At 39.4% G+C, this 20,502-nt stretch overlaps 1 protein-coding gene and 1 non-coding gene across 2 annotated transcripts in view; both read right to left on the bottom strand.

The window, feature by feature from the left end:
• spel1 (DNA mismatch repair protein spel1) overlaps positions 1 to 20,502 on the bottom strand; it is a 275,109-nt gene that overhangs the window by 159,614 nt on the left and 94,993 nt on the right. Inside the window, exons 3-4 of the mRNA XM_081729493.1 lie at positions 17,373 to 17,496; positions 9,374 to 9,522 (exon numbers count right to left, since the gene is read on the bottom strand). Coding sequence (XP_081585619.1) covers positions 9,374 to 9,522; positions 17,373 to 17,496 — 273 coding nt within the window. The remainder of the gene's footprint in view (positions 1 to 9,373; positions 9,523 to 17,372; positions 17,497 to 20,502) is intronic.
• On the bottom strand, positions 2,897 to 3,038 carry LOC145668839 (U4 spliceosomal RNA). The gene has a single exon (XR_014128107.1). It is a non-coding gene; the product is annotated as a U4 spliceosomal RNA (small nuclear RNA).

Consider the following 20,502-nt stretch of genomic DNA (forward strand, 5'->3'; position numbering starts at 1 on the left):
CATTTAAGTGAAAGTATTTTGGTTTAATGTTGAATTAATCCCCAATCGTTAACCTATTTCAATCCCAAACAATGTTTCTTAAGCATTAAGGAAAAAACGTACAACAACGTTTACCAACATGAAACTTTTCTTTTCACGAAAGTTAATGATATTTGGCAGGTGTATATTTTCAAAAAATCGGAAATAGCCAGCGGGACGAAAGCCATGTAAAGTATATAAATTTCGCCTAAAATTAACTAATTAACTCTATGGCCTATGGAACCCGGAGGTTCAATGCCGTTCACGAAAACTCTCCACTGACTTCTATCCATAGCCAACTGGATCCAGTTTCTACTTTGTATTTCTATTTCTGCGAGATTCATCTTAATATTGTCATCCCATCTGTGCCTAGATCTTCCTAATGGTCGTTTGCCGATTGGTCTTCCAGTGAAGAATTTGAAAATGTTCCTATTTTCTTCCATCCTGGCTACATGACCTACCCACCTGACTCTCCTAGACTTGATGACCCTAACAATGTTTGGTAAACCGTATAAATTACGTAGTTCCTCGTTATGAAGTTTCCGCCATTCCGTTCCTTTTGAGTCTTAATATTCGTCTCAGAATCTTGTTCTCAAATACTTTCGTATCAGGATCTTGTTCTCAAATACTTTCGTCTCAGAATCTTGTTCTCAAATACTTTCAGTCTACGTTCTTCCGTCATAGTAAGCGACCATGTTTCGCAACCATACAGAACTAGGGTGTCTACCAGTCAGGGAAAGTCAGGGAATTTGCAGGGTAAGGGAAAGTCAGGGAATTTCATTGTTTCAGGAAAAAATCTTTCCCAGGCTGTGAGGGATGAAGGAATGTCACTAAAATAGTCATAAATTACAGGCAAATGAATTGGTACGTTTGTAGAATATTGTATAAGCATATAAACAATGATGAAAACTTACAGTTCGCTTTAAATATAAGTTGGGGGCGCGCTGGCTCACTGGTAGAGCGTTCTCCTCCGGTGCTTTGGATCCCTGTTCGATCCCAGCTCGCGCCGTGTGGACTTTGTGGTGGACAAACACCGTGCTTGTGGGTTTTCTCGGGGTTCTCCCGTTTCCTCCTACTTTTTTCATTTCATTCATCTCTCATCATCACCGTCTCCTTTAGCCTAACCGGCAAAACCGTGGGACGTAAAATTGAAAGATTTCATTTTCATGATTTAAATATAAGAAAAAAAAGAATGACAGAGTCAGGGAAAATTATAATTTTGTCAGGAAAAATCAGGGAATTTAGTTATGCTTACTTGGTAGACACCCTGAGAACAACAGTCATATATATTTTAATCTTCAAATTCCTAGAAAGAATTCATGACAAGAGATTTTGAACTGAATAATAACAAGAATTCCCTGCGTTTAGTCGACATTTTATTTCTTCGTAAATATCGTTTTCGTCTGTTAATACTGATCCTAGATATTTGAAAGAATCCACTTTATCAAAATTATTATTCGATATTTTAACGCATCCAAAATTTGCCGTATTACGATCCCGAGGAACTTCTATGTATTTAGTACATAAATTTCGCCTAAAGTTTTAAATTTTTTGTTTCGGAAAGGGGATCGGGCTCCTCTAAATACGCCCCTATTATCTAGAAACAGACAAATAGACGTGGACACAAAATAATTTTTGTCTTAAATGTCTATGGTGATTTCTCCGTTCGAATACTTATGGATTTAAAAACCCTATGTTACGAAGAGAAGAAAGCAGGATTCTCCCGTTACCCGTTCAAAGTGGGATTTTCCCTGATCATCCTCTGCAAGATACTCGTTTCCATACTGTGCTGTACATACATTTGAATCTCATTGTATTATGATTATTAACTTCCATAATCGAAATAACAGAACAAAAACGGGATTTTACTTATTTTCACTTTAAATTAATCTATTTCGGAATTTGATTTAAATCAACGATTTTTATTAAAAAAATCAAGTGATTTAAATCTTGATTAAAATCGTGATTTAAATCAGACTGATTTAAATCAATCCACCCTGGCTAGAACCAATTATAAAAACATTTGTTCCTCCGGAATTTCAGTTGGATTAAAATACTAAAACCGAAACCAATGAAAATTAAAACAAACGTCAATCCTTTCAACATTTTCCAATATTTCTCTATATTGTGAAACACTATAACTTACAAGGTAATTTATTTGCCGACAATCGTTAACTATATTTAATAACCTCTATTTTACATTTCACAAGCATATCTTGAAGGAGTCGTTTCTTCAGACTTTCCTTTCCTTCATCCGTACAACACTTACTCTACGATATCAACATTATATACTTTACTGAGAAATTTACACGAACAGAAGAACCCGATTAACAACTTGCTACGGACGAATTTCAACATAATAAGCAATTCTTTATTTAATAGTGTCTACTAAATTTCCAAAATCAAATTTCGTGACCTTTTCTTTCCCAAACAATAAAATTTAGTAACATTCTCAAGAGCGAATTTAGCCGAATTTTCATTCATGCGATACAAGCGTGCTTTCCTTGCGATTTGGTAGCGTCTAAAGCCGATCAAAGGCATTTTTGGTACTGAATTTTGACGTTTTATAGAACGAAAGTTTCCAGCCTATACTTATATTTGTACAAATAACAAAAATCGTGACCCAAAAGGTAAATTCCTTGACTTTCATGACCGTTTTCTGAATTCGTGACCGATAGACAGCCTGTTTAATTTAAATTGTAATTGACTAAGTCTACGGCATTAGAAAAGGCAACGACTGAGGAAAGAAACTGACAAATCTTTTCTATTAGGATAATTAGAATTCCTTCCAAAATGAATTTCCGAAATGATACTCTTCTCATGGAGTGCCAGAAGCATACTTTCAAACACATATGCTGTTTTCTCATTGTAGTCACTACTTCCGTAGAAGTTATCAAAAATTGCCTTAGCCGACGGTTTAACACGTCGTCTAGGCGGGGTATTGGTATAAAGTTTTCAGATAGCAATAATCGCACCTCGGTTAAAACTTCTTGGTTGCGATATCGGTAGTGTGCAAATATACTCTCAATCACGTTGATAGCACTCCAATTTAAAATCACTTCTTCACTATCTTAAAGTACCCTTACATTTTTTCTTCTCCAACATATACAGAAACATTATGCTCTGCGTCATATTAAACGTTTGTTGGAAGTTTGTGTGCACAACTATACAAAAGGAAAGAAAACTACACTAATTTTGTTTTCTCACGAAACATAACAAATAGTGTATTACACAATATGTTTATCTATACTTTATAAAACTTTATGAACCACGCAATGAAGCTCTGGGAGAGAGAGATTGGGGAAAGAGACCGAAATAAGAGAGTACCTGGACGATACCATACCAGGACGATCGACAACGCATGCAATATTTGTTTAGGATTGTAACGGAAATATACAGAGAATACCAAGACTTCCAAATGTTTTCATATATATCTATATATATATATATATATATATATATATATATATATATATATATAATTCAAGATATGTATAATGGATGTAGGACGTGATGAATAATGCGTTCGGGAGAACAGAGGAGTTAACGTTTAAAGCGGGGCTTCATCGGGCATTTATTCCTAGTCCACACTTTTTTGTAATTATGATGGAAGGAAAGGTGTTCAAGAGTTAATACCTTGGAATATTATATTTGCGGATAACATAGTGCTGGTAAGTGAGTCCAAGGTAACACTGCAAGAGAAATTAAGATGGCTGGAGAGGAGCATTGGAGAGGAAACGGCTTAGAAGTAGTAAACCAAGAGAGAACATTTACTGTCCTTTCAGGAGAAATGTAATCGAGAATACAAGAATACGACTGGACGAAGACGTGGTAATTACGAGGAAATTTAAGTACTTGGGATCAGTACTGGAGGAAAATACAGGCATAGAAGAATATGTAAACAGCAGACTTCGCAGCGTTTGGACAAAATTGGGGGAAGCAGCAGGGGTATTGTGTTTCCGTAGGGTACCAATCCATCTTAAAGGAGAAGTTCACAAAAGAGTAGTGAGACTTGCCATTTATACGGAGTGGAATGTTGGTCGACGGAGAGAGGGAGAAACAAAAGTTGCATGTTGTGGAAATCATGCGGTGAATGTACGGAGTGATACGGAAGGGCAAAATTAAGAATGAAGTGAACAAGGGAACAGTAAAGGTGAGGCCTGTAGTAGAAAAATTGCAAGAAAGTAGACTGAGATGGTTTGGGCGTGTAAGATCCTTGGAATAAGTAGCTCACAGAGTGGATGCTATAGATCTGAATGGAAAAGGAGCCCGAGGCCAGCCAAAGAAGAAGTTGGGGAGATTGTGTTAAGAAGGATGTGGTGCATTGTGGTATCATAGCAGATATGATACAAAATAGAAACAGATGGAAGACACTGATCCGGAAAGCCAACCACAGCTAACTGGGAAAAAAGCCTAAAAGAAGGAGAGAGGACTTATCTATACTTGTAGTTTGTCTACTGTATCAATAGGTATGTTAACTTAAACACATAATTAACATTTTTGTACGTAATTTTTTAAAAACTAGTGCACTAGCTGTTACCAAAACCTGTACTTTTGTTTTAGTACGGTTCCCACACACCTGAAAAATCAGGAATGTTAGAGTATTTTACTTCTGCCAGGGAAATTATTGACATGTTCTTTAATGTCAGGTAAAAAGGTGTTTAATATTGAAAAGGTGTTTAATATCAGGGAAGCAAAATAGTCGTTCTGGATAATGAAGGCAACTTTGAAGTAATAAGGTTATTTGGAATTTAGAGAGCATACAGTACAGAATAATAGGTTACATATGAATTAAGATATATCAAAATGTGTTGTGCCATGATTTGTAGTTAGGTTCTTAACTATGAAATCACTTGAGCTATAGTATCTTCAATCCCTTAATATAAACAGTAAGTGGCGTCTCTGATCTTCTAAATTGAGATACACATATCTTTTAAACTGACTTCAAAAGAAGGACGAGGTTCTCAATTCGACCTGTTTATATATATGTGTGTATGTGTTATGCGTATGTTCAAGCATAAGTCTTCGACAAAGGTGCACCGATTTTAAGGTTTTGTTTGTTTAAAAGAGTATTCCAGTTGATCCACATAAATCTCATAAGGATTTAACCATAGTATTCCGGGCTAGACCATGAAACTTCTCAATGGCTGGCGGTATTCATATCATAATCGTATGTTTGATAAGGCATAATTTCGACATAAGTGCACCAATTTTGTTTATTTACGTTTTGTTCGAAAAAAATATGTTCTTGTGGTAGTTTTATATAAATTTTACTAGGATTTAATGACAGTGTTCGGAGTTCGACAGTGAAACTCCTCAACAGTTGGCATCGTCTCAATACCGTGCGTATATTCACGTGTAATTCCGTGGCTATGCGGATAGTGTACGCGCCTTTGGCGTGAGAGACCTGGGTTCGATTTCTGGCGGAAGCTCATGGGTTCGGATTCCCATGTTAAGCTGTAGGTTCACGTCTCAAACAGGTCGCTGCTGAACGAGACGCTAAACTCACATCTAATTCTAACATAATCCTGTATCGCGTACAGCAGTTATACAGAGGTTGTTCAGTCTACATTTGGCCAATTTCGACTTGCATAAAAATTTAGAAGAATCCATGGCGCCAGGTTCGTAAGTGCTCGATGTGTTTCCCTTGGTTCCTAACAATAGCCCGACAGCGTAATTTCCACTGTAATAGGCTTCTCTGAAGAATTGGAAGGGGAATCTTGTCCCATTCCCTTTGCGCAGCTTTCCAAAGTCCTTCCACAGTTGTCAAACGCTGTTTTCCCAAAGCCCGCTTCAGCAATCCGAATCCACAATAGTCCATAGGAGATCTGGAGATTTAACAGGTACCTCATTGAAAGGTATCACCTATATGCCACTTTCATCCTTCATCTCCCTGTAGAATGCGAGGGACGATCGTGAGGTATGTAATGAGGCCTTGTCCATGTGAATGCGCACCAAATTGGCATAATTTCCGTACATTGTTGGAATCTCATGCTCGTAAATCGGCCGCATCATCTGCTCCTGAAAATAATGCGAATTTATTTTGCAGTTCTTCGCCACCCTACGAATCTTCAGTTTACCTCGGTAACAGTAGCCAGTAACGACCATAAACCCTTTTGGGAAGGATTCTTTACAGACACGGACCCACCTACTGAAGTTCTTGGCGCCTTTCTATCGGTACGTGATGGCTCTCGGTTTGCCGCAGTCGGAAAGGTAAATCCATGCTTCATCGAGCGTTACGACGTACATCCACCTTTGTTTTGCCAGATGCCGTTCTTATAGCTTCCGGGCGTTACACTTTCGTTCCTTTTGGTGGGCATCCGTGAGAAGATGACCGCTAGGTTTCATATTTTTACCAGCTTAAGTTGATGGTGTAACGTCCGGTTCACAGTCCCTAAAGACACGTCAAGACGATTAGCCATACACCTTTGTGTTGGCGGATTTTCTTGTATTGCCATTTTGCGAAGTTTCCTCTGCATGGTGGAAGTGGCCTTGGTGCATTTCCTCTTCCTAGGCAACTTCGTTGGTGATCCAAATGGTGGAGCTTCATTGACCTTGTACTTTTTAATAACATTTTTTATTCCACTTAAACTGATGTTGCAACCATTCTTCTTGCACTGTTTTCTAATGACAGAAACACTAAAGTGGGCGTCATAAAGAGCCGCAACATAACCTTCCCAAAACCGACTTAGTTTGGGAGGCATTTTGGTCACAGAGCGGAAACCCACACACCTGGAAACAAATTTAACACAACACTCAAACAATGGTTCTGTTTTGTGCGTTACTGTCGTCCGCGCGGAAAAGCAATTCCGTTCCCAGGAAGCCACTGCACAACACTGCTGGACGCAGCCAAGTCGGGTGAGTCCATTCTGCCCGGGAGGGGGAAGGAACGAAATCGGCCAAACGTAGACTGAACAACCTCTGTAGATAATGACAAGCGTGTTTCTGAAATCGATTTATAGTATAAGAATATATTGCAGTTCCGCCCTTACCTCTATCCCAAAAACCGGAAGTAGAGGTTTAAAATATTGGTTTCTAAAGCCTTTGTATTTCAAGTGTGCCCCTGCTGACATTGCTGTCGATGTGTGTTATCCCGTATCCCCCTCGAAAGAGGACGGACTGGTTGCTGTGGCTAAGACCATTTAGTTGTTGGATGCGGGCAGGATTTCCAGATTGAATTATTTTATGGACTTCGCTGTGCACTGACTTGTTAGCCATCCTAAGTAGCTTACGATCTTTACTCGCCAAGACCACACGGCTGAATGACACAAATTGGCAACATAGCCGAGGTCATTCACTTCTTTTCCCAAAGCAAAGGAAGGGTTTCCTCCGTAAGAGAGCGGCGGGATGAGGGCCGAAGTATGTCAAGAGTCACCACCGTCAAGGGGGGGGGGGGGGCAAAATCAAGAATAATTGCCATGTGCCTGTATGTCTCTTGGAATCATCCTTGCATATATAAATATTGCGTAAGTTGAATATTGCCTATACAAATACCTCCGGAGTTCTCACGGAAATCTTGAAATATTTGGAATTATTCTACACTCTTTTCAAACTCTAAATATTTACCTACAGTTAACCATAAATATAAATATAAATATATATATATATATATATATATATATATATATATTCAGATTATTTCTGGATGCGTCCAGTAACAAAAACTTGATTTTACAATAAACATTGAGTATAGGAGCAAAACACTTTCTCTTAAGCGAAATATTATGGTGAGGCATTTGAGGTTGCCTTCGATGTAACCTCAAATGACTGTAATGACTGCATACAGTCAACTTCACCGAATTCAAGCTGCGGTGTTTTGAAAACAGACGTAAATAATGGGTTCCGTTCTCCGAACTAAAAGCAGTCAGTTCACACTAAAACAAGGACCTGAGAGGTCATTCGTATTACCATGTTAAATAAATATTTCTGCCTTTATTGAATGACGTAGAGACTAAACAAGGTAACTCATTTATTATGAATTGTCAGCTATATTCAATTACCTTTATTTCGTCTTTTACTTGCATAGTTCAAAAGATTTCTTCCTTCAACCGTCTTTTCTCTTTCTTTCGCGCACGCATGACTTCTTCATCATCATCTACTTTATGAGGTTCTTAATATAAATAGAGGAACCTACTTAACTCAGTCCTTTCACATCTCTGACACCTGCAGCAGAATTCGGTTGTGCAGGAAGCGTATTCACTCTTACAGTTCTAACTAATAATAACAGTCTACAGTTCTAACTGCATACGTTTTTCGGGTGTAGTGATCATTTCCGTCAGTTTTAGAGCGTCATTTAATTCGAAGTGGCAACATAATTGTGAAATGGAATGTAGTGAATCACTCACCTCAAGAAGGTTACAGTCCTTCGATGTAGTCTCCGCCAGCCTGTTGAACCCTTCGCCAGATGTCTGATAACCGTTGAATACCTGTCAAAGCCCCACTTTGTGAGAGGGTATTAACAGTGCGCCCTAAGGCACTAGAACAATGCTAGGAATGTCTCTGAAACGTCTGCCCCTGAGAGGTTCTTTCATTTTTGGAAAAAGATCAAAATCGCAGGGACTCATATCCGGAGAGTATGGCGAGTGCTCCAGTACCTCCCAACCCCATCGTCGTAACCGAGTTTGTACTATCCGATACGGTAGAGCAGCTTCACCACAGACCTCTACTAATCCTCTGTGAATCGTCCTAGCATCTCGCCCTCGTGCCACCTGGAATTTGATAAACACACTCTGTTCTGCACGCGTGAACATTGCATTAGGGCGGTATTTCATACAACAATCACTTTAACAATGTCTACTCGCCACACACACACACCATAATATGGGACCGCAGCAGCGTTGAACTGACTCGTATACATCCACGAAACACACACGTTCATCATTTGTCTCCTGTCCACACGGCACTCCAATCGTAGCAGTGTTGCCAGTTCGAGTTAAACGACCATCGTAATTTTTAAAAGGCGAAACGTACTAGTTTGATATCTGTGTCCAAAGGAGCAAAACTTAAACTAAAAAATAATTGTAAAATTTGTTCTACAAAATATTTGAACAACTATTCTAATAATTTTAACATTAAGAGTGTATTTATTTTTTACACAAACTAATATCTTGCACCGAACATCTTGGACATTTAGCCAGCGGTTGAGTTTCGATAGGCCGAAAGTTGCGAGAATAACAATCAGTTATTAGCAATGTGTATGAATAATAATTTTCGAATGAATATAGGTAGTAAGCGCAAGGTACGTTTAAGATATAAACTATATTTCGATATGTGTGTTAAATTTAAAAAAAAAAAGAAAAAACTAGAATTATAAGTCATAGAATCAGTTATTTATATATATGAACATACAGCTTACCTTAAATTCAACAAACCAGTCGTTGTTGTTTTTGCCTGTTCCTTTGTTCGAATACACTTCTACTCTGTATTGCTTCACAAGCAAAAGTTCTCGTACAAAGGATTCAAAGTTCATTTTACTGAGAACAAGAGATTCTATTTTATTATTATCTGAAAATATAAATAAAACAAAATTATACTGATTTTCACACGGACTTTGTAAGCACAAATCGAACATATTGATGCACGCATCACTCTCACAGCTAATTGTTTGTAACACCAACTCTATGGAATAAGGAACTCGGACACAGAAACAGAATGTAGCCACTGGATTCTATCCTATAACAAATCAAAATGGGTGCTACAATAATGTTTTAACAGTAAGAGAGGATACAATTAATGTTTTTTATATATTTACTACATACTGTATTTTGTTATTTTTCATTTTTATAATATTGTTTATATATCATTAATATTAAAATAGGAACTGCATAGTTCTGACCGAAATTCAGTGTATGTCTTTAACATTTAAAAGGAAGAAACATACCTTGGTACTGACATGAAAATGAAATCCCTGTCTCTCATTCCGTTCCTTCTACTAAAATGTGGATTCCATGAAACATATATAGTGCTCCCAGATTTTCAGACTACAGAAGGTTATTCGCTTTATATCCGACCACTTTTGATGGGTGCTAATCTTAAGAGATACCGCGCCGCTACCCCATTATCGTCTATTGGTCCACCACAATTGTGGACGATCACATTGCATCGCAGTTTTCATTGTAGCAAGCTCCAGTGCACGACAGGGATGGAGATTCTGCCCCACTCTTCCTGAACGCATTCCATACACCATCCAGGGTGCGCGGACGGCGATGTTGAAGACGTCGTTTTAACAGTCCAAATCCGCAAAAAACCATTGGACTGAATCTGGGCTTTTCACAGGAATGTCTCCACACGGAATGACACGAATTCCTAATTCATCTGCTATTTCCTGATAAAAATGTAGTGATGTTCTGGCGGTATGACTCGAAACATTGTCCATATGGATCAGCACCTGGTTCGCACCCATTCCATACAAGTATGGGATGTTTCTCCGATAGATAGGTGTCAGAATGGATTCTTGTAAGTATCTTGCATTCACATTCACGTTTTTGTCCAACTTGCGTATCAACAACTTACCCTCATATCCGAATCCCATAACAACCATAAAACTACGAGGGAAACTTACCCTGCACTGACGAACAAAGTTACTGCGTCCCTTGCCGTCAACGTCACAGTATGTCATCGCCCGAATGTGACCACTAGCAGTGAGAGGACGTATGATTCATTCATTGTGACAAATTTCTTCCATTTGGAACCTGCCAGGTACTTTTCATACGGTTTCCCGCAGTTTGTCTTACGTTCGGCAATATGACGCGATAGCAGATGATGTGCACGGACCTTCCACACACACTTCAACTTGAGACACTTGTGAATTGTTTTGTTTACAGTTGACGGTGTGAGGTGGAATCTGTGGCCCGTATCACGTTGCTGGGGAATTTTCTTGCCATGCCAATCGACGGGTTCCCCTTAACACTAGTGTCACTCTGCATGCAGTCCTTTTCCTGGTGGTTTCCGTGAGTGAATGTTTCGCAAGGGGAGCTTGTGTGTAACGGGCCACAATAGCTTTCGTAGTAGTCACCCCGAGTGTTATCCCGTCCTCCCGACATTGTTTCACAATGCGTACGTACGAAAATTTATCATGGAAAAGGGCCATTACGTAACCCTCCCAATACCGGTTGATTTTCGGCGCCATTTAATAATACTCACTACGAAACCCTCACGCACCTACAAGGTCAGACACAACACTGCTTGCTACGTGGCAGCAGCGAATCGAAAATGGTCGGATATAGAGCGCACAAGCTTCTGTAAAACACCGGGACACGCTATGAAAATTTACCGTATATTCAGAGTAATGTGCATGATTTTCGCTGAGAGATTAAATAAATTGGCAACACTCAAAAAAAGTGAGGGACAGAGTAGATTATTCCTACTAGTTGAGTAGCGATAACTAATAATAAACGAGGTATTGTTTCAATATCTCACGGATGGTATTAATTTATATTTTGGAGAAATTCCGGGACATTTGGAGTTTTGCACTAGTTTTACAGACGATGGAAATCCGGGACTGTCTCGGCTAACCCGGGATCTCTGGGAACCCTAAACATATCTATTACTAATAGCGAAATATTATTGGGATAATTGATCAGGATTGAATTACTCACATATTATAATTCACAATTTACAGAAGAGATCGTAATCGTCACATGTTTTGGAATTAATTAAAAGTAATATAAGACGTGTAGTATTACATTCACATAACGCTGAAAGAGAATGTGCAAGTTTTATTTATTTATTCCATATACGATTTTCCGTGCCATTTTTAAATTTAATTTTTGTTTTGGGTTGGTATGGGCTGTTCTTTTGTTAATCAAGGTACTTCTTTCTGCTTATAGTTTGTCTTCCTTATTTTCCGATATAATGTGTTCTGTCGACGAGAATGGATGTTTTGGTGCATATCACATTCCCCTTAACCTCGTTGACCCCATGTTGGTCCTATGATCAGGATATCCTACGGTATTGCAACGGTAATAGCGTTTGTTCTCCCTGTGAACGCTCAGGTACTGTGTTGAATCGACTGCATAGTGTTTTCCCTTTTATAATGTATAACAAAATCGCTCCGGGCTCGCCCTCTCGTAAACAGCCCAAATCTGGCGTCAGTGAAACAGAAAATCAATCTGCTCAAGAGAATGTGGAAAAGGCATATATATCGTGATTCCTGTTGCATGATATCTTGTAATTAAAGAAAGACATGCTGAAAGTGTCAATGCAAAATTAACGGTCCGAGTATTACAGGGGCCTGTCTTTTTATTATTATTATTATTATTATTATTATTATTATTATTATTATTATTATTATTATTATTATTATTATTATTATTATTAAGGAAATTACATACACAGCCGGACACGGGCAGGATATACGAAAACTACGACACGCGACCGATGCTAAGCGTCGCCTAAACTTCGTTATCTATTCCGTCAGCCTCTGTTACGATTCTTGGAAATCTGTGGCGACGTAGGCACAGGGCATCTGCGCTTCCATGCAAACTGAGCTCACTGAATCTAGGAGTCCTGAATTGAACAGCCCTTTCGTTCTTTCACCTAGCAAACCTCTAAAAATACCGCTTGTTCGTAGCGGTGGTCTGAAGTTAACGCCACCTCTTTGCCATTCGCCGTATACTGCTGGAATGAAATTAAGCCACTATGTACGTTGCTTTTACGACTGTTCTTTAGAGAAACTCAACATCTCTATCTGTATCCAAGCAATCTTGGAGACGAATGATGGACAGTGCGTGGACGGTAGTTGGTATATGAGACAAGATTCGCCTTAATGATGTTTCTCTCTTCAATGGCGCATTAGGGCTTCAGCAGTCATCTTGAGGAAATTAATCAACTGGTCTCTGCCCACTCACCAGCAGGAAGCTCATTTTCTGCTACTCATTTATCACGCAATACATTCTTCGAAATTGACTCTACAGACAGCCAATATTTCTAGCCGAAATTTTTCTTTTATATCTCTCCACACTATTCTCTTGAGTATAATCGTTTTTGTACTCGTACCAAGTAGAACTCTTTAAATTTCCGTAGCGCTAATACAAAGCATTTCAACGTCCACTTCACAGCTCTCAAATTCGACATTATCTTCGTGAGTCGTCCAATATGGATCCAAGGATTAATTGTATATCTTATAATACGTTGCTCAACGATTCGTGACACTCAACTTACATTACTGCAGTTGTTTAATTGTATCTGCTTCGGAAAAGGGGGCACAGTAATTCAGTGGTAGAGTGCTTATCTCTGGTGTGTTCGGTTTCTAGTTCGATCCCCGGCCAAGTTAGTATGTGGTGGACAACACCGTGTCCATGGATATTTCCGTTTTCTTTTACAATCTCATTCCATTAATTCTTCCATCATCATTCACTTGCCTTAACTATTCCTCCCCCTTAACTTAAAGGGTATAATTGTGGGACGTTAAACAAAAAGATTTCACTTCATTTCTGATCGGAAAACACTTTCCCACCTCGATAGCATGATGTTCAAATTATTCAGAGGAAGTTGCAATGACTGGCACTATATACAGTCCCATTGTTCTCACAAGCTGCGTCTGTAAGCACTTTGTGCGCATGGTGAACAAGCGTCTGGTGTGGTGTATAGTCACATTCTCTTCTGAGCTTTTTTATGCCTACCAGACAATACCCATACATCAGAGACGGATTTCACGAATATTTTTTCATAGCGAACACCATGGTGCTATATTCTTCGATTCGGAAAGGCACAACACAACTTAGTGTCATGAAAAACACAAAACAGTTTGATGATAGCAGTTTTCGTGGTCACATGATGCAATTCATAAGAATTAGACGGATAAACGTTATTTTCGGGTGCATATCAACTCGAATCTCTCAGAGCGATTTCTGCAGGAAGGTGCTGTTCTTATTAGGCATGATTCCATACCGGGACCAAGAACCTGGGGAAAACATATATATCGTCTGGAAGCTCCTACCATGAGAAGTATGAAACCGTTTTCAAATCACGGGCAAACCCGCAACGTGACTCTATAAGGGGTCACTTTGTTGGTATGTGTGTCGCTATGTATGGCATATTCGACAGAAGTAAAAATGAGTGTTAGGATGCATCACGCGTAAGCGCTTGAGCTCATCATGTCCATTTTTGGCTTTTTGCTAGAAGGGGACTCCGGCAAGGGTTTGATAATATCACTTTGCACCCAGACGTACCCATTCGGTCCGTGTTGCAAACGAATTGTAAATACAGTATGGCAGATGGTTTCTGTACCACTGGATTTATATCCATGAAACGTGGCATAAACATCATTCGTCACTAGAGAAAATATACTCTGGACGTATTCATCTCCCAAGGACCCCAGTTTGCCAGTGTTGTCAACCAAGTGTAAAAATGAGAAGTTGTAAATTAGGTTCCGTACGACGAAACGTTTATACATTAAGCTTGGCAGAAACATCGAGAGAGAATACGTCCAGAGTATATTTTCTCTAGTGACGAATGATGTTTATGCCACGTTTCATGGATATAAATCCAGTGGTACAGAAACCATATGCCACACTGTATTTACAATTCGTTTGCAACACGGACCGAATGGGTACGTCTGGGTGCAAAGTGATATTATCAAACCCTTGCCCGAGTCCCCTTCTAGCAAAAAGCCAAAAATGAACATGATGGGCTCAAGCGCTTACGCGTGATGCATCGTAACATTCATTTTTACTTCTGTCGAATACGTCATACATAGGGTCACAAATACCAACAAAATGACCTCTTATAGGGTCAGGTTGCGGGTTTGCCCATGAAAACGGTTCCGTACTTCTCATGGCAGGAGCTTTCAGATGATATATAGGTTTTCGCCAGGTATGGAATCATCCCTAGTTAGTGTCACACTGTTGCCATCAATCATGTTTTGTCGTAGACTAGACTCCTGTTTGTAATCTACTCTGCGTTGACGATCTTGTTAATTACGATACCTTCGCGGTATCACTCGATATCTTCACATGACACTGAGTCGTCATATTCGTTGTCGAAGAAACTCAGTGCGTACAATTCCATCACAAACGAATCTGCCTTCTTAATCTGGATTTGCATCTCGGTGTATCTCTCCCATGTTGATACAGTGTGATTTCTGAGTTTGATTGTTATCGACGTTTAACGTATACACCACACATTCGTAATTTTAAGTACTTTTTCCTCTGAGCTCTCAATTTGCTTCGTGTACTTTCCCGCTGCACCTGGGATGCTGATGGCACAGTCCTATTAAGGTTGTGAAGTGACCTAATCCGGGTCAAGTTAGATTAAATTTTATTGTTCACTCGCTCTGTTCATTCATCCTTGCTGAGTTGATACTGCTCATCACCTGGACGTTCGACTAGCTATTAGTGTTTTACGCACTAATCTTGCTGCTAGCTCTTATGTAGAATAAACTGAAACACCGTGAGCCTACTGCGTGAGACTTCTAAATTATGCAGCCCTTGTGAGTCGTATTTCTGACCACTTCTACAGCCTTCCTCAGCGCTGGCGCTAAATGGACCTTCTAGAGTTTCTCCACAGACGAATTTGTATAACCACCTCTTTGTTTGCTTCATCTTTGTTGTGTTCCACTATGGCTGTTGATCCCCTCAAGGCTCGATCTTTGGTTATCATCACACACCAAACAGCACACAAGTAGCCATAAATGCAAGCAAGAATTCGGAGCGTTGCTAGAATAGTACCCCCGAGTTTAATGTAATGTATACGGATAGTTCCAAAAACGAAAATTCTGTTGGCTGTGACACACGAACAACGACAGTGCAAAATTTGGTCTGTATTAGTGTTCAGCATTCACGTTCAGCATTCACCCTGTCCTCGACCATGCGCTTTAGCTTTCGTTACGTCGTATGCTCATCTGCACGGATTCGCAACGCGCTAACAAAAAGAATTATGTTGTCGCTGTCTGTTATGTCGTCGCTGCCCATATGTTGACATTCGGGAAGACGACAGTGCTGCCACAGCAGCTAAGAAAGTCTAATTGGCAGTGTTGTACTGGAGCGCTCTCTTCTGTGCTCTGATCTTTGAAGCTGTTTCTTCAACTTTCACTGGTAAGCGGACTGAAACTAGGCCAACGAATATAAGCTCTACTCTGTAAAACCTATTTTAGGCATTTAGTTGCCGTCATCGCGTACTACTCGCAGAGATGAAATGATCCTGGCACCCTTGTGTATCGGACATTCTCATTCCTATTTAGAGGTGACATTAACCGTCAGTAGTGTGAACACTATCGTCTAAGTATTCAGCACATTCTTGTAGAATGTCTGAAATAATCAGACCTCAGAGAAAATTTAGGACTGTCTAAAAATATTAGGTTTTGGGGCATAACCCTCTTGTTAGTGGCAGTATTCTCACTGTTATACGTGCGATTGAAGTATTTAACGTTTTCAGAGGATTTTATTATTATTATCGTTTCTAGCTTTTCATCGTATATATAGGGTGTTTCAAAACAACACCGACAACATTTGGGAGATGATTCCTGACACCAAGATAAGCCAAAAAGTATAGACCAACCTGGGTGCACAAATGCTTCCTTTCGGAGTTATAGGCTGCCGAAAACATTTTTAAAATGAAATTTAAAAGTCCATAGCTCTAAAACTAGAGAACCTACCGTAGTTGGGTCAAGACTTCACTTAGGAACTAGTATGTGCCCTATTCAAATATCCATATTTCAGAATCCTGAGGTACTTCCGCGACAATTTTTATAGAGGCAGTTGGTGAGTACTTCAAATTATATGCCCATAGCCAAACTCCATCTATAAAAATTGTTTCATGAGTACCTTAGGATTCTGAAATATGTATTTTTGGATAGTGCATATATTAGTTCCTAAGTGAAGTCTTGACTCGATTACGGTAGGTCCCATAGTTTTGGAGCTTTGGACCTTTAAAGTTCATTTTTTCATGTTTCCGGCAGCCCATAACACCGAAAGAAAGCATTTGTGCACCAGGTTGGTCTATACTTTTTGTCTTATTTTGGTGTCAGGAATCACCTCCCAAACGTCGGTGTTGTTTTGAAACACCCTGTATAAAGTTTTGAAAATGAAATGAAGTTTTTGAGATTTACGTCCCACCGTTATGCCGGTTACGCTAAAGGAGACGGTGATGATGAGAGATTAATGAAATGATGGAATGAAGAAAGTGGGAAGAAACGGGAGAACCCCGAGAAAACCCACGCACACGGTGTTTGTCCACCACAAAGTTCACTTGGCGGGATATAAAGGTTTATTTAAGTGTTATCGCATCACAGTTTGCTACACAAAATCATACAAATTCGATGCACACGAAAAATCAAATATGAAAATCAATCTATTATAATACTAATATAAAGTCACAATTCTGGAAAGGAAAACTTTAGTTACAATAAGTTTTACCTGCACCCAGATACTTGATGACGCCTGTGCTTTTGAACACTTCTTTGGCGGCAAAAATAGCATCCGATCCATGCACTGTGTAATAATCATTTCGGTTGAAGACACGGAAAGTTGTTGGAGGTTTCTGAAATAAAGATGAAATAGTATCAATTTCTTACTAAAAATAATGCACTTATCATACCCAATTATTTTTATTTCAAAGTTAATAAGCAAAGATGATACTTCATTTCGCATATTTATATTTCCTCATGTATACGATGTACAGAAATTACTTTGCAAACTTTTTCCTTTTTACAAATTTACAGGAAAATCCTACTAAACGTTAAGAAAGAAAGAAAAAAAAAAACAGTCCGAAATCAGACGCGTAACTATTAAATACTAGGTTTACGGACAAAAAATATTTGTTTTACCCTCTAACACCACGATCTGTTTCTATTTGAAAAGTGTTACATTTTATTTTGCTAAGCAACCAAGGTCATGGTTCTATCATTATTTGCTCTCAAGATTTAGTTTACAAAATCCTGGGATGGGTTTGTTAGTTCTAAATCCCAAACTTTTCATTTACTCTTTCTTTTAATGAGTTGCAACAGCTGCCGAGACCATACTGCACAATATAACGAATGGTGACAAGCAGATGCACATGAAGCAGATGTCACGTGAAAGGGGAATCCGTGACGAAAGTTGCGGAAACGTTTGGCACAGAGGCACCGTATGGAAGATCATGACTACCTACTAGTGTTCCGGAAAAACCCAAGGTGACCAGACGTCCCGTTTCAGCCGGGACAGTCCCTTTTTCTCAACCGTTATTCCATTTTCTCTGATTCTCAAACGGAACGCCTAAATGTCCCGTTTTTAAGCGAAAGTGACCTAGGTGTCCCGTAATTATTATTCAAAATATAAATGGTCAATGCAAATTCTACACTCTTCCGTACCAACACTCACTGGGAAGGTTCAGCCGTGACTGGAACTTCTGAATGTTCAAGTGGAAATTACGGCGCTGAGAATCTCACAACAATGTGTCGTCAGTACAGCCCCCTCTATGAGTACAACAGTTCCTTTGTGCAAGCACAGAGAAAATAACAAGATTATAGTAAATCTAGGTGGCTTTGCCTCCTCCCTGCTGTTGAACTCCTCCTGATGATGTTTCTACCCCTCAAGTCTTACTTCAAATCTGATGAAAAATGCCCTCTTATAACCAAATTCTTCTTTGAAAATCAAGGGCATGGCTTTACTTTGTGCATAATTAGGCATCAACTTTCCATTCCGCACTACAAAAAATACAAGGTCAAACATTTACAATTTCTGTTTTATGTGATTTAAAGAAAAATTTAGCTTAAAATCTCAAGGTTGCTTCATTTTAACAGCTGTGAGAAAAATTCTTAAGAGTTTGGATAGGGAGGGTTTTATTTTCGAAGTAGCTAAGTTTCGCCAGTATGTTCATACTTTCTATCAAACTGCAGTTGAATATTTTGATAAGTGGATAATGCCCTTGAAACTTTAAAGTAGTTTATTAGAAGTTAAAAGTATTGTTGAATAGTACTTAAGTTAGAAACATTGTGTTATCAGTCTTACTTGTGTATTTTGTAAATGAAAAATCTGCTGAGTCGCAAAATGCAATCTGGAAGTCAGATATTTAACCCCGTCGCCGATTCGTATGCGTCCCGTTTTTGCAAGTAAAATTCTGGTCACCTTGGAAAAACCGCATCATAGCAGCACAGCGTAGACACAAGTGTGTGTTGCGTGACAGAGATAGCCAGACGCACATTGTGTAGGATTGTGACCAAGCAGATCACCACGGTGCCAAATGTGACAGCTGAGCTGAATACAGTACTTACAAACCCGCATGTTCGCCGGATCTCTCACCAACTAAGCATGTCTGGTCCATGTTGGGTTACCGGCTGGCTCAACAAAGTTTCCTCCACCTAATGATGAGTTTTAACGCCGAGTAGAGGCCGCCTGGGACGCCATACCTCAAGTAGACATCGATGGGCTCATTCTCTCCATGCCTCGTCCGTGGAGGCTCTACATGCTACTAGCTCCTAGAGATTCTACTACCCCGCTACTCATGTCACCTGTAAATGTAATCATTTTCTTCTCTTATTATTACCTCTGCCAAGTTTCGCATTTCTACATCTCCTCTCCTTCTAGGGGTTATAATTTTAATGGCAAACAGTTTAATTGACGCCCAGACCAAATCGCTTAAGCTTAAAAAAAAAAAAAATGCTTACGATTTGTAAACTAGAGTACCACTAAGGAAGGATTTTTGGAAATTCGACGGGGAAGAAAGGAAACTTCGTATTTGAACTAAAGTTCAGTATGTTTGCAAGTTTATTAGGTGCGGGGCTCTACGCCAGTTGGATTGGGATAATTATCATATATATATATAACGTTTATATTTGGGGATCCCGGAAGAGACATGAAACTTGGTATATGAACTGAAATTCGGTATGGTTGCAGGTGTTTGAGGTGCGAAGCCGTAGACCGAGCATACACGGGGTATGAATACAATACACACAAGCAAACGTATGTAATCTTATATTTTTCCAGAAAATTTTAAAAATTCCCTGACTTTTCCAGATTTGAAATTCCCCGACTTTTCCAGGTTTTCCAGGTGTGCAATAACCCTGTAATCCGAAGGGCAAGATCTGAACTATATGCCGGTGTAACATCAGTTCGAGTGATCAAGTTATTCAATTTTTTTTATTGCGTTTTCAAACCGGGTGGTTTTGCGTTATCCTGATACAACGGGGCGCGCTTTCGGTTCACCAATACATATTTTTGGAGTAGCGCAGAATTCATCCTCTCCAACTTTTCGGAATAAAGGTCGGCACTGATGGTACGACCGTTAGGAATGAACTCCAAGTGAATTACGCCCTCGTAGTTCCATCACATGAAGAGCACGAATTCATGCTCGAAACGGCCCTGTTTGACGATCGGTTCTGGAAGTTTGCCCTTGCTCAACCAATGTTTGCGAACACTCAGATTTCGAAAAGAAAGAAAAAAAAAAAACTTTTCGTCCCAATAACAATCTGTTTCAGGAAACGCGCATCAAGCAGATTTTTGAGCAGTTGTTGGGACACATCCGCTCTCCTCTAGGCTGGGGCTGGGATCAACTCATAGGGCACAATAT

Source organism: Thermobia domestica, chromosome 1, assembly GCF_964235325.1.
Source record: "Thermobia domestica chromosome 1, izTheDome1.hap1.1, whole genome shotgun sequence".
NCBI classification, from domain to species: Eukaryota; Metazoa; Arthropoda; class Insecta; order Zygentoma; family Lepismatidae; genus Thermobia; species Thermobia domestica.